Source organism: Brienomyrus brachyistius, chromosome 8 (assembly GCF_023856365.1).
Source record: "Brienomyrus brachyistius isolate T26 chromosome 8, BBRACH_0.4, whole genome shotgun sequence".
NCBI classification, from domain to species: domain Eukaryota; kingdom Metazoa; phylum Chordata; class Actinopteri; order Osteoglossiformes; family Mormyridae; genus Brienomyrus; species Brienomyrus brachyistius.
The window spans coordinates 14,655,807-14,670,666 of NC_064540.1; the positions used below are offsets into that span (position 1 = coordinate 14,655,807).

The 14,860-nt window shown below is 45.2% G+C and overlaps 2 protein-coding genes across 7 annotated transcripts; one reads left to right on the forward strand and one right to left on the reverse strand.

Moving 5' to 3' along the window:
- The first annotated feature begins 781 nt into the window (after positions 1-781).
- Positions 782-10,733, forward strand: LOC125747987 (uncharacterized). Of its 2 annotated transcripts, none has more exons than XM_049023720.1 (5): positions 782-863; positions 7,989-8,377; positions 9,514-9,638; positions 9,723-9,839; positions 10,095-10,733. In XM_049023720.1, the coding sequence occupies exons 1-5, from the start codon at positions 850-852 to the stop codon at positions 10,287-10,289; spliced, it is 840 nt and encodes a 279-aa protein (XP_048879677.1). In that variant the 5' UTR covers positions 782-849; the 3' UTR covers positions 10,290-10,733. The 2 variants fall into 2 exon arrangements, with proteins under 2 accessions (XP_048879677.1, XP_048879676.1); XM_049023719.1 differs by lacking the exon at positions 782-863 and adding an exon at positions 6,282-6,446.
- Positions 10,734-10,889: 156 nt separating this feature from the next.
- thoc7 (THO complex 7) lies at positions 10,890-14,683 on the reverse strand. 5 transcript variants are annotated; one of them, XM_049023721.1, is made up of 8 exons: positions 14,545-14,683; positions 14,016-14,136; positions 13,501-13,628; positions 13,322-13,408; positions 12,221-12,278; positions 11,730-11,796; positions 11,550-11,619; positions 10,890-11,102 (listed from the first exon to the last, which is right to left on the reverse strand). In XM_049023721.1, the coding sequence occupies exons 1-8, from the start codon at positions 14,561-14,563 to the stop codon at positions 11,044-11,046; spliced, it is 609 nt and encodes a 202-aa protein (XP_048879678.1). In that variant the 5' UTR covers positions 14,564-14,683; the 3' UTR covers positions 10,890-11,043. The 5 variants fall into 5 exon arrangements, with proteins under 5 accessions (XP_048879678.1, XP_048879679.1, XP_048879680.1 ...); XM_049023722.1 differs by lacking the exon at positions 14,545-14,683 and adding an exon at positions 14,354-14,451; XM_049023723.1 differs by lacking the exon at positions 14,545-14,683 and adding an exon at positions 14,298-14,449.
- Positions 14,684-14,860: the final 177 nt, after the last annotated feature.

Here is a 14,860-nt window from a genome sequence, read left to right on the forward strand (position 1 = left end):
GTCAAAACCTCGTGATGTAAACAAGCTTCACGCACTGCACATCGCTGGAACCTCCACGAAAGGTACCTCCCATGCGCTGCAGCGCTGCGCCTGATGTGCCACGGCACGCAGCCGAAGGCGTGTCACTCACAGCGGACCTCTGTGAACGGGACCTGGGGTACAGAGCTCTTCAGAGTTATTGCCAGTCTGCAATTATCTCAGTGTCAATCTGTGGATTGTAGTGCAGGTATTTATTATTGTCAGGGTCAGCTCCTGTTGTCCCAATCTTTCATGTCTCTTCCCCGTTTGGCCAGCAGGTGTCGCTGGCCATCCTGTCCCTCCTGTCACCCTTTGTGTTTTCCTCTGTGTTCTGTTGGCTGCATGGCTCAATGAGTTAAGCATGCGGCTGCCTGTGAATTCTCTTGTGTGTTTGAATCCTGCCTCCTCTGTCTTCATATTTTTATAAATTTTGTTCCCTTGTGTTTCATTTGTATTAGTTTTCTAATCCCTGTGCTTTGATTTGTATTCGGTTTTGGTTTGTTTTGCCTTTGTGTGTGTTTTTACCGGTCTGTCTTTTCCAGTGTTAGATTCTGTTTCCTTGTTTCTGTCAGTTTCATAGTTTTCCCCTCCCAGTCCCTTGATTTAATTATTAGTTTCATCTGTGACCTGTTTTCTTAAACCTTGTTAATTAGTCTCAACTGCACTGTGTTACGCTTGTTACCCTTCAGTATTTAAGTCCCTGCCTCAGTTCAGTTCCAGAGTGGTTCATTGTATGTATGTGATGGATATTGAATGTTGCCTGCCTGCCTGCCTGCCTGCCTGCCTGCCTGCCTGCCTGCCTGCCTGCCTGCATATATCTTCCCTAAAGTGATGCGCAGTCCACAGTAAATGCATAGTTTAATATTATTAGTCTAAATCATTTGAAGGGGTGGCATGGTGGTGCGGTGGGTAGCGCTGAAGTCACACCTCTGTGACCCGGGATCGAGTCTTCGCCTGGATCACATGTGTGTGGAGTTTGCATGTTCTCCCCATATCGTCGTGGGGTTTCCCCCACGTCGGGTACCCTGGTTTCCCCCCACAGTCCAAAAATATGCTGAGGCTAATTGGACTTGCTAAATTGCCCATAGATGTGCATGTGTGAGTGACTGGTATGTGAGTGTGCCCTGCCATGGGCTGGCCCCCCATCCTGGGTTGTTCCCTGCCTTGTGCTCATTGCTTCCGGGATAGGCTCCGGACCCCCCGTGACCCAGTTGGGTAAGCAGTTTGGAAAATGGATGGATGGATAAATCATTTGAAATTACACAAATTATACAAAATCTGTACAGCATATGTGCCATGGGTTTAACATTCAAGAAAATTCATTTGTAGGAAAAAAATAATCAAATTTATCATGAAATACGCGTAGGGTTGCTTTTTCTGGCTCACTGCTGAGTGCTTTTGTAGGACTGAGTAACTGTATAGGTAACTGATCCTGTTTCCGTAAGATGCTTGTGTGCATCTGCCTCATTCTTTTCGCTTCCTCTATGGTCCAACTGCAAACAGGTGTCTTTCCGTTACAGTTGATTTGAGGAATAATACTATATGCACACTGCATTCATGTGCAAATCTACAATTTCTACCACAGACCAAACGAAACGCAATACAGAAGGCATTGTCGAACTTACTGCATCTTTAAAGTGCCACTTTGTGTTTTTGTTTAAATTTATTCTTTAATGTGGTTGATTCCTAATGTCCACTGATCTAAGGTGAGAAGGATTAAATGAAAGGATAAGGGATTAAGTACTGACGTTTATGGTGGAGAGTAACTGTGGCCAGCCAGTGTTTGCTGTAGACATGGGCTGCGGTGGACGGATTCCCAATCGCTTGCAGAAAGGACACATCCGAAATGTTCATTCCCCCAAAAATGAGGAACTATAATCTCGCCTCAGTGAAATACATACATGTTACATACATTCTTTATTTTTGTTTGGGAAAAGCGGAAACATTTTTTTGTACCTGCTTAAAAGGCTTTAGTGTTTGTTCAAGCATATTTCTCACCGCCAACTGTGGATAATCGTGGTCATTGATATGATTTCTGCTGTTAACTTTGTTGTTAGCTAACAGCTAGACTTATTTTAGGCTTATTTCTGGTGGCTCACCCCACCATTTATTTCGTCTCATCTCATCCTTTGTCCTGAGACTGGCAGCAGGTGAGGAATGCTGGCCCAGAATCGGCCTCGTCTTCCGTAGCCCCCCCGGGGGTTGGGCCGCACTGTGATGGGGAGGTGAAGGAAATTAATGTCTCCCGCCCTCCTGCTGAATTCTCCATGTTGGCTGACTGAAAATCCCATTACAGCCGTTCGCCTAGAAGGATTAGAGCAGCTACCGCAAACTCAGGGGTGAAAAAAGATTTAATAAACCCTGTGTTTCTGAAAACACCCCAGACAAATACAGCCAAATGAAGCGAAATCAGTCATAGAAGTGTGGAGTTAACGTGGCTGAATTTATGAAATGATCGCAGCAGAACAAAAATCCTTCCAACACCCACACCGCTCCTTCCCTGCTGGCCCTCGAAATCTCGATGACCTTTTCTTCCCCGCTTAAAGCAAATTCCATCAGCAATTGAACTTTAAACCTTAATATTTGTCATTCTGGTATATTTTCCACACTGATATTTTGAGTTGGTACTGATTAAGCTTCAGAACCACTGTTTATTGTGATTCATTCTATCAAGCAGGCTTGTGTATTATTTACATGTGTTTGATGTCATTCACAAAACATCAGTACAGTATAACTGAGTATAGTGACAGTTATAAAGAGACGTTTGAACATTTGACTGGCAGAGGGAAGTTGCACTTCACCCTGGCCGGCTGTGGACAGGAAAGCCTGTCTCTCTCTCCTCACCCTGGCCGCCTGTCTCTCTCTCCTCACCCTGGCTGCCTGTCTCTCTCTCCTCACCCTGGCCGCCTGTCTCTCTCTCCTCACCCTGGCCGCCTGTCTCTCTCTCCTCACCCTGGCCGCCTGTCTCTCTCTCCTCACCCTGGCCGTCTGTCTCTCTCTCCTCACCCTGGCCGTCTGTCTCTCTCTCCTCACCCTGGCCGCCTGTCTCTCTCTCCTCACCCTGGCCGCCTGTCTCTCTCTCCTCACCCTGGCCGCCTGTCTCTCTCTCCTCACCCTGGCCGCCTGTCTCTTTCTCCTGGCCTGATGGAAACCTGTCAAAGGAACAGTCAGCATTTCACAGATGGTCAGCCTGAACTGGAGATGGGCCGGCCAGGTCTCTCTTTTTGTCTGTGAAGAGGATTTCCAATGGCTTATCACCATCGAACGCTGGTCAGGTCCCCAGATCAAAATATCTTGGTTATTTCAGTTACTTGTTGGGAAGAAAACATAAGAGAAACTCCCTTGTCTGTAGATAATACATTTCTCTTTGCAGGAATCACACATAAACAACTGTCCCTGCTTCTGTAAAGTAAGGATATCGTTTTCTTCCTGGACTGTGCTGTCTGCTACTCCTATTTTGATGTTAATTAGGCTTACCTTGTTATTTTTCACACAGATATCTTCACTGCTGCCCTACAGCTGTCTCATTAGCATCTCTTTCAATGTTCAGTGTATTTTTCAGTGTTTCGCATTCTGACCTTGATCAAATTAAACTGCTATTTGCACTGAAATAAGATGAATTTGAGATTACAAATGCTAAACATTTTGACAATGCTTGATTTGAATTTTAGAGTGATTTGTCATTGATTATAGCAGCAAGTCATACTAAATTGTATTGTTGTTCTAGTTTGAAGCGTTTGCAGGAGATACTGTAATTTATTGACAAAAAGACTTAAACCGACCCTCTAACAGCTGCTACCAACTAATTGTTACTGTTTTAGGGTGGCGTCTAACCTGGAGTGATGAGAATCTGCTTTCTGTCTCAGTGAGTCAAGGTAATCGATGTAGTGCAAGGCCTGTGTTCACTAACCACAGATGGCTGTTCAACCAGGTTTCACTGCTCTCCAGTGTCCCGTGCAGGATCACTCAGTGTCGTAGGGTTCATTAAGGATTCCACCATTACAGTAGCATTCTAAATGCCCGCTGAGACAGCAGAGATGGGCGGCCTCTGAGGCAGATGTAATGGTTTCCAGGAATGATGCTTATCATACACCCTGGGGTTCCTGCTTTTTGGTAATGCAGTTTGAGTTTGGAGCTCAAACTAGAGGATTCCTTTAAAAATGGCTAGCATGAGAAGACATAGAACATTGCTCCATCCATCTGCTATACCACTTTTAATAATACCAAATTTTAATTCATTTTATGATGTCCGGGGTGACTTCGATATTAACCAGTAACGCTTCTGGTGAGTACTTTTCAGTACATAATCAAATATGGATTTTGAGTACCTGACAGTAGACTAATCCATGTAAGTGTATCTTCAGGATACTGTTCTGCTCCCACTTGGGGACATCACCATCAAACACCCCAGTCAATAGCAGAGTTGGGGATTCAAGTCACTGACTTGACTCACCTTGGACTCAAGTCACAAATTTGATGACTTGTGACTCAACTTGGTAAGACTCACTGCTGTCTGAATTTTTAATTGGCTGAATGTAAAGTCTCCTGAGAAAGTCTGTTAGAAAAATGTGTCACTCTCTGCAAATACATGGACGTAAAAATATGTTCTTTTCAACCTTTCTCTGGCTATGAAGAATGAATCCTACAATGTACTGTGGCAGGTTTTTGCTGCAGCAAGTTTTAATCACTAGAGGTAAAAAAAAAACAGACATAGGTAGGGACTCAAGTTACATGAGTCTCAACTTGACTTGGACTTGAGTTACAAATTTGATGACTTGTGACTTGACAGCGAAAATGATGGAAAGACTTTGACTCAATTTGGACTTGAGGGCAAATGACATGAGACTCAACTTGGCATACAATGTTTTGACTCGAGACTTGACTCAGACTCGCCGAGGTATGACTTGTTCCCATCCCTGGTTAATAGCCCACTGTAGTACTCAACCTTTGCTTGGGATAAGCGATCTAAGAAAAAAAATGACTTGAACTTCTCACAGCTTCTGAGTTTAGTTTTGTAGATGCTGAACTTGTACTGAAGCAATTTAGGCACCTTTGCCTGACCTGAAACTTTCCGTTGTCACTCTGTGTTATGAGCGAGTGGGACGTCTGCCAGTCCTGTGGTTTTCTCAGACCTCACTGTCCACTGCGTTGGTTTTTAATTGCTGTGCTGAATTTCACCTCTCTCTGCTACCAAATGAGCACCATAGATCTAAGGGGCAAGAAAATGCTAGAGGTGTCCCCTTTCTGCGGAGTCGGTGTCACTTTATGGAGAGATCTCTCATAGTTACTAAAAGTACAAATAAAATGACTGATTTACATTTTTACAGAGAGAGCTTTCTCTCAGGATGACTCTAGGAAGGCATCTACAGCCCGCCGCCTACAGTGTCCTGATCTGTTTGATGTTGGCACTTGATGGGAGTTTACCAATATCTGCTAGTGTGAGGCCACCCATGCTCAAGTGAGCTGCTGCGGTTCGTGGGAAACACGACCCCAAAAGCCCGTAGTTGCCATCCAACCAGGGACATAATCTTTCAGTATGCAGTGTGCTTCATGAAGATCTGCTCATTCATTCTCATCTACATACAGGTGCCATTTGCCCCACAGGGCATTCCAGCTGATCTCAGTGAAGCAGTGCTAGATGTGATTCACTGGACATATCGGAGGAATCATTGCAAAGGTCCTTTCAATCTAATGTAGACATCCAGTTATTCTAGGCAGAACACACAAGCAGCATTGTGAATGTAGGTCCAGGGCTACAGCTCTTTCTGACATTTACATTACTGATTAATAGATGCATAAGACACCACTATGGGGAATATGAGGCCCATCAGCACATGCAGACCACATGTTGCAGACCTCATGCTGCAGACCACATGCTGTTGGAAATGAAAGTCCGTGGTGGGACGTCACAAGAAAGTGGGGAGAACGTGCAAGGCAGCAACCGCAGCTACAGAGGCAAGAGGCCACAGAGATGTTCACTGACTCACCACAGCGGGCAGCAGAAATCACAGGATGTAAAAATGGAGGATTTACATGCGGCCCAAAGCAGGTTATGGGACACGGAAATTAATTAATTAATTTAACTTAGTACTGCATTCCTGGCTTTTAAGGCGCTTTGTTTTGCCCGTGGTTGTGCGCATTATGAGGTAACAGCTGCAGTCTGCAGTGGGAGCCCTTTGCCAGGCATGCACGACTTTAGTGAAGACGCGTCAAGATGCATCTAGCACCTACTGTCAAATTAATGTGGGTTTCAGCCAATTTGAGCATGATCCTAAGCAAACATAGGTGAGGTAAGAGCCCCCATGCTGGGCCACAAAAGCGGGCAGCCCGGGGGTTGCTGAGCACTGGAGGAAACCAGGGTCCCGCTGCCTGGCCAAGGGGACGGAGAGAGGGTCCGCAGATCAGAACAGCGGGATGAGGACGTGCAGGTAGTACTGCTGGGAACAGCCACATGCCCTCCGCCAGTCACTGCTGCAGGCATAAATCACACCTCACACTCCACAAATGCCACAAACTGTGCTTTTACAGTTTTTCTTGATTGCTTTGCAGCATGCCTCAAATGACAAGCAGCATCTGCAAAACAAGTAGTGTAATCCCCACATCGTGATGTGATTTTTGTACAGCATAACATCATTTCCCATTGGTTAACACAGATTTCCAAATATCTTAGTGCATATATGCAAATAGTTTTGTACAATTGTCATTTGGCAGAATTTTCAGGTGCTTTGATTTCGTTTGTCAAAATAGATGATGTAGTTTGCCACTGTAATAATTTTACACCCAAAACTATATGTTTGTGATCATCTTGTTAACCACCACAAACAAACCAGTTTACCAAGCTTTCAAAATGATTTAAAATGTATCCTTTGAATTGCAGAGGGACGGTATTGTCTTGGCTTCTCACAGTGCATGATTTTGTTGAGCTTTTGTTGTTCTTGTATGGCCATGTGACTGATTTCTGTGTTTACAGTGCTGTGTGACTTTTTTGTTCTGTGTCATGAGATCTGCAGAAATTACATGTGCATGTGAGTGCTTTCAATTGCCAGTGAACTTTACATACTGCAATGTTCGGCTTTGCAGTGTTGAAACTGGTGTCTTTGACATGAACAAGTGTCAGTTTGCTAAAGAAAAATAGTCAGTGACAATGTGAGTGAGAAACTCTATCATTCAGAATGGTGGCGATCAGGACCAGACTTACACTGACATACTGATAGTGTGTCTAAACATTATGACTCTCATGGTTAAAACGATGCCAATTGTACTTTTCATTTTGGTGGCACTGACATTGCTGGAATTATTTGCTTTTGAGACATGAGCTAATTGTTTTGGGTAAAGTACATGCTTTTGCTGTTATGTGTTGTTCTGTATGCATGAAGTGTTTTGAGAAATGCTCTTATAGTCTTGCAAATGTTAAGTATTTTTCATAAAATGTGCCAAAGCGATCGAGAAAAATGGTAAATGGAAAATAAAATACAATGGATTGTAAAATACCCCACGACCCTGACCAGCATGAGAGCTTGGAAGATCGATGGATGGACAATCTGTTAAATACTTTGCTCTCTAGCTGCCTGTTTGGTATGTTGTCACTTTACACAAAAATGGCCTCCTATAGCAAATGGGCAACTATAGCAAATGGGCAGTAACAGATTCAAGCTCCATCAGTTGTACGAATATAAATGTCACCCCAATAAATTCTGGCATTTGGAATAAAGAAAATAAATACATTTTATATGTAGGAATTAGGCAGATTAAAAGCAGCGTGGGATTTAGTCTCTGTTTTTAATCCATTTACCTGCCCGAATGACCCCCCCACAGCAATCCTACTCTTAATTTTTGCTGAAAAATTAGAAAGCTATTTAGGCATTTAATTTTTAAACATTAAAAAAAACTGTAAAGACTTTAGGCCATTGACCCTTGTTGATGATTATGGATCGACAGTTCCTGAGTGTACGCATGACTCTATCCCACAGGCTGCAGTGCGTACATTGGCGACCTTCTCTTCCGAGGTTCCTGAGAAAACTATCGCCGAAAGCAGCAGGTGGCTTCAGTTCAGTCCGCTGCTTAGTGTCCCCTCCTGCTGGGCATCCCACGGCACTTAGGCTAGAGGATGCCACAAAGAAGATGCGGAGATGTTTCCAGAAACTGTGGCCTCCCTTCCGCCGGGACGCAGGACGCGCAGGTGGGCGCCATGTCGTGAGAGAGAGCCCCGATCCGCCACACCCTCCATCTAGGTGGCGCCTTCTGCATCCACAAGACCAGGGGAGGAGCCAGTGCCACAGGCTCCTAATGGCGCCGTCATTCGATGATCTGACAGGCAGCAGCATCAGCAAAGGCCTCAGCCCTTCTGCACAACATACTGGTGAGTTAGTAGATGTTCATTAGGTCCGTAATGACCAGGGCTTTTCAACCAAGATCCTACAAATGAAAGCAGACCAAAGATAGGGCCTCCCTACACCTAATATGAGGTCCTGTTAAATTTTTGTGTTGTTTAATTGAGAAGGTAACGATTTACAGACCCCAGGTTGAACTGCTATACTCTGAGGTTTCCCGCTCTAGAGAATGATGGACTTAAAAGGCAGAATACAATCTGAGCACAAACAGAGGACAGAAGCCTGCTGGCTTTCCTGTGTTCAGGTACAGAGCCGGTGGTGACGTCTAAAGCTGCATTTAAGCTCATCTTTTAAATCTCTGAAAGAAGCACAGGCAGCTACACCTCACAGGGTTGGATTTACATAAATTAGCATTTTGCCTATGCAGTGCAAGGGCTTAAGTTCTGATTATTTCATTTAAATGTTAAAATTCCTGAGGGAACTTTTTAAAAATAATAATACCCCAAAGATTATCTCGAACAAGGAAATAAGTGGAATTTAGCCCCTTTGAAGTGGACACAGCGCCACCTAGTGCTATATAAACTGAACTGCTATTTGTTGTTGTTTTTCTCTGGTTCTTACAGCTGGCAAACCTGACTATAATACACAAAACCAGCAAAGGCTGAACAAGTTGTCGATCATGTTTATTAAATTTCATTGCCTAGAGTAAGCTGCCCAATCCACTTCAAATGGGGGCCAGATTATGAAAATGAAGTCGCATTTTTCTCTAGAAGCATGAGATACGGGGATGACAGTGGGAGGGGCTGCTCTCTTCAGTACATCGTTCCATCTTGGGCAACTAATTATAACTAATTATAATTGGCCATTAACAGTGATACAGTGGGACAAACTGGAAGAACTGGCATATTATTCAGGCCCATTAAAATTATAATCCCAAATTATATCTCTTTTAATTAGTTGGAGAGAGTCAATTAACAGGCCAGTAAAAACAACTATTGCACCCAGGGGTGGGGGTGCTAACCAGATGGGGGTAATTTAGCATTAATGCGGTAATTTAGCATTTAGATTCAGTGTTCATGTTTGACGTCTTCTTGCGGTCTGATTGCTCATGGAGTCAAAGGCACTGATAGTGGCTTCTGGGGATATTTGTCCACATGGACTCCAGCCTCCATGCAGATGGATCTGGTGGAGGAAGAGACACAGAAATACTTTGGGTCAAAGCTGGTGTTAAGGTCCAGGCGACTGTCCCAGAGCGTCTCCATCTCAAGGCCAGCCACCCACACCCGGAAGGTACGTCTGCAGGCCGATGTCGGCCAGCCCGTCCATGATTCCAGCCGCTCCGATCCCTTTTGGAATTCCATATCCTTCTTCCAGGTAGCAGATAAAAAGGGAAACAAGAAATATGCATTCTGGAGAAGAAAATCCAGGAGGAAACCAGCCAAAAGAACCAGGAGGACATCAAGACTGACAATAGAGCAGCTGCAGGGTCAGGTGAGGCCATGGATGAGGCCTAGGGGGTCCTGACCCCACCATGATTAAAATGCCCGATGCAGATGTTCAGGCAAGAACCACGGCCGTGATCCACTTCCTGTAAGGACGTTAATGCTTCACCTCTCACGATTACCTTATCTGAGCAGAGCATAACAGAACGGGCCCACTATTCCTCCTCCTGCAGCCAGCGGCTGAAGGTCTGAGCCCAGAGAGCACGGAGAGAGCCTGAGCTTAATCCTCTATCACCACCCTCAGGTGGACGGCCTAATCGACGCCGTGGTGGACAGCTCCACGCGCCTGATAGCACAGCGCCAGTCAGAGCTGGAGCAGTGCCAGGAAGTGGGCCGGGGGATGCTGCAGAGCAGCAGCCAGTTGCAGAGGGTCTCCAAGAAGGCAGTGCACAGACCCCACTGGAGGAACGCAAGCGCCATCTGCTGGTGGTGCTGCTAGAAGACAAAAACACACCGTATGGCCGCGCATCTCAAGCTCCAGAGCACCTCATTGTTTCGTTTCATTTAGCTTTAGTTTCACGTACATAATAGCAGTTTGAAAACAGCTAAAACACCTGCATATAACAGCCCCCTAGAGACAGGCTGCACCAGCAAGCATCCTAGACACCTTCAGGATTTTATATGGGGCTTGGCGGCCAAAGCAAAAAGAAAAATCATCGTTAAGACAGAGGCAGGTGACCTATTTTTGGTTCCATCAGCCCATCAGTCTGCTCCTAAGGTTTGCAGAACTTCCTGCCAAGTCACCTGTTTGAAAATACAATGTGCTTTCCTCTCAGAACAGTGTACTGCTCAATTATTAACATTTCACCTAGAATGCCCTTGATTACTGGCCCTCTTTAAACATGTCCGACGTAAAGAATAAAATGGATCATTTCGGTATCAATTAACACAGGGATCCCATATTGAATTTCTGCAAGATTATTTATATACTGCTTGTCATTCCAAGCTAGAGGCCCTACTTGTGTAGTGTCTGGACAAACGCGTTTGGATCCACACCGGCATGTAGGAGACGACCATCCAAAGCTTAGCCAACAATATATGAAAGCATGGACAAAAAGGCATTTTATTTATACACAAAAAAAATACAAATTATAAAAACATCAAATGTGGCACAATCAGAGCTTGATGGGGATCTTGCAAATCTGTAGCAACAATATTTAAGAAAGGGGGGGGGGGTCACAAACACGTGGGGTCTACTGTCCATTGTCCATGGTGCAGTCTTGGGATTCATCGCTCTCCAGCTTTTCATCATCTGTTGAAGAAACACAGAACCAACTCAGACACAGCGACGGCACATTATTGGAAAGCTAGAATATCATACATACTGCACTTACACTAATTACAAAACATTTCCCAGTCCCCAGACTGGGGTGGGGGGGGGGAGCTCAGACACCAAGATCATCTTCAGCAAGTCAGTGGTGGAAGGCAGAACTCAGAGATACGCGCTTTACGATTCCCAGTCCCAAGCCAGCCAGACTGAGCATGTCTCCCCTGTATGTGATTTTTAAGAACTCCACCCACCGGCAAATTAAAAATTTCAGCCCTGATATTCACATCCTTTGCTACTGCTGGCTTACAGTCAGAGCTCGCATCAGAGTGGCAGGCCTGTGGAGGCAGAACTCGCACCCTGCCAACGTGCCCTCGAGGTCACAGCCCAAAAACAAGGCGCCCCCTTCAGCAGAGGGGGGGCATTACTTACTCTCCAGAGTCTGCTGCAGCTCGCGGATGGTGCTCAGCAGTACATGGAATTGCTTCTTCCTCAGCTCGAGCTGCGGGTGGGGAGACAAAGGCCAGGGGGTTAAATCTCTGCAGGTGAGGGGAGCCGCGAGTGAGGGGGGGGGGGGGGGGGGGGGGGGGGGCCCAGGGCTTCCCATGTCACCTTGTCCTCCACGTTCTCCTTGATGCGGGACAGCTGCTGCAGTTCTTTGTCAAGCGCCTTGAGCTGCCTGAAAGACAGCGACACAGGTCACCCGCCCTGCACTCCATCGCAGAGCTCTCATAAAATATGAGAAAACATTTTCACGAGCGGACGCACGCAGACGTTACTCCCTGCTGTGATCCCTCATCTGTCAGAGATGACATTGAGTCACTCTAGCTGGGGAATATCCTGCCTTTGGGTTACTCTCCAAAATTAGTACAATTATACTCGAGGAAATTACTATAGGTTGTTAAGGGGCCCTGTGCTCCATTTGACTGTAAGAGTTATTTAGGCAGGCCATGCGTTTAATGCAGACGGCCCCACCCCTCCAGGATTAGTTAGATTAGCTGGTTAGTTGCATGGCGAAGTTTCTTGTTTAGTTAGTGTACCTCTAACCGGGTGAATGCTAAGAGTGGGAAGGCGATTGGCTCACTGGCAGAGGACATACTCACTTCATAGTTTCGTGTCTGTCTGGATGCTGCTGGATGACCTTGGCCAGGGCATCATATTCTATAAAAACACATTTCCTCTTTTAAAAATAACACTGAGAAGATTTATAGAATAAAGCCAGAAATACAAGAGAGGGGAGACATTTTAGAACAAGTTACAGTAAATACAGTAAAATTCAATAATGCAAATACAACAATAAATGTTGTCGACATGAGGAGATTAGTGTGGGTGGTTTGCCAAGTGGCCCCCACCACCCCACAAGATGCCACCCTGGCGGTCCCCCCCAGCTGTGACTAGACACCAACGCTTCTGCCTGCCATGTAGCCAACTACTCATCCGTGTTCAAAATGTCGAACAGCTTCACATATACTTTGCATTTTACTGTCCATCCACATGTGGGATCCCTAACCAGGCCCAGCAGGTGAACACTCATGTTCTCTCTGTTGCAAGTGCTGAAAATGGGGAGGCAGCCTACATCAGTATTCCTTTCCGGGGATTAATGAAGAGTGCAGCCCCCCCCACTGGTTTTGGATGTCACTCCTCAGCATGCGCACTGTGCATGATCGGGCACGGACAACCGGTTCACACCGCTGACTACATTTCAAACATTAATAAGTATAAATAGGAATATGCAAATATAAATGTTGACTGGGGGGGGGGGGGGGGCAGGGTTAGTGCTGGTGGTTTGCAAAGTCATTCATATTTATACATACATGTATTTTAACTAAATGTTGTCCTGTGTTCAGTGACTCATCATATCATTACTCTAAATGTAGTAGGGAAGCATCTCATTCTACTCAGTACTAGTAAAGGATAATAAACCTTGAGTCCTTCAAAAGAAAAAAATGTTTTTTTTTTGCAATTAGTCTGGAAACAGGGAAATATTTCCATACTTTTTGCTCACACATTCAGACCAAAAGAAAATCCCGTACTTTTCCGTAATACGAAGGAACCCAGATATAATGCTTTATCTGGAACACATTTTGAATACCCTTCTGGGTATGAGGCCAAATCTTTCCGCTATACAGCTTTATCAATATTGCTTAAAGATAAGCACACAGCCATCTGTATAAAGTCCACTGTGAGTCTGGGCACCATCATACCCTGTCGATTTTTCCGGATGCGCTTGGCTCTGAGAATCTCCTTTTTGCATTCTGCGATCTTTTCATGGGCAGATGTAATGCTTTGCTCTGTAACAGGGAAAAAAGTTTAGCTTTAAGAAAAGGCCAAACATACAGTGATAGTCTGCATATCATTCTCAAGGCACTAATGCTCAACTTACCAATATCAGCATAGATTTTCTCATAGTTTTCCATTTCCCTGAGGTTCATATTATAAACCAGAACAGTCTTTCCCATTGAGAACTCACACTGAGCCAGAGTTCCCAGCATCCGCTGGTATTGCGTAAACCTGCAAAGAGATGCATGACGATTAACGACATCAAGAGTATAGCAGACAGCAATATTCATAGCCGGCTCATGGGATACAAATACTGCGGGCATAATATACAGTCAGGGGCGCTGCTAAGGATTTTGGGCCCCATGAAAAGAATGACAGGGCCCCCAACACAGTTTATTGGGGGCTTCTCTGGGCCCGCTCTCAGTCATGGGCCCCGAGAATCGTCATCGTTTACCCCCCCTTTACAGCGCCCCTGTATACAGTTACATTGTGTTTGGTTGCAAATGTTCTCACATCTCAAGATTCGCTTGCAATGGCTTTGCTGTGTAACTGTAAAAAATGCCAAGTGCGAGTCTGGAGGGCTGGATATGTAAATAAACACACTTCCAGTTACGTTACCCTTCCTCGGGGGATCCACTGGAGTAGCACCATTTTGTGAAGCTTTTCAGGAGCACATTGATGCGCCGGTCGTCGCCAGCTCCGTCGCCGTCAATCAGAAGGCGTTTCCGAATAACTTCGTCTGTAAAGCAACAAAAAAGATCAATATGTTCCTGCGAGCACATCACACATCCGTAAGGGCAATTTTAAAAAATCACCATATCGCCACCTTGCCAACTACGATTATTACTTTAACTTGCAGACTATGCAGCTTTTCAGTAATAGCGAACTGTTGTTATATACCTAATTAATAAAATAAACTAGCCCGAATTTTTTTTCCATAGAGGACCCTTACGTACTCATGCTAAATTACTATTAACCGTGTAGCTAGCTGCCAACTGAAAGACCACTAATCTGTGTTTACTATTCAAGATCCCTCTTCGCACAACCCGCACACAGCCTTTTAACCGCCATATCCAGCTGCCAATTAACAAACTAAAAAGCAATCGGAATAATTGGTTAATGGCAGAGTCGGATCAAAGTTACTCACCATCTGTAACAGCCCCCATTTGTTCAATGGTGCCCGTCTACTTCAAATAAAACTTTATTGTCCGCTATTGACAGACACTCCCTAAATGGACGCTAGCCACGTGCGCAGCTCGACGGGACTGATTGGTCGAGAATGATAGTTCTCGCGTGCTAAAATGTGAGAAACTGTACTACTTATTCCGCCACGTTGGCTCCAGCTTCAGTTACGGTGCTCCTGACGGGAAGCCGGATGCTGAGCCAAAATGGTCCCAGTTTCATCCTCCTGTCGCTTCAACCGGCTGTCGTAAATGCGTGCGGGAAAAGTGACGTCCGTGTCC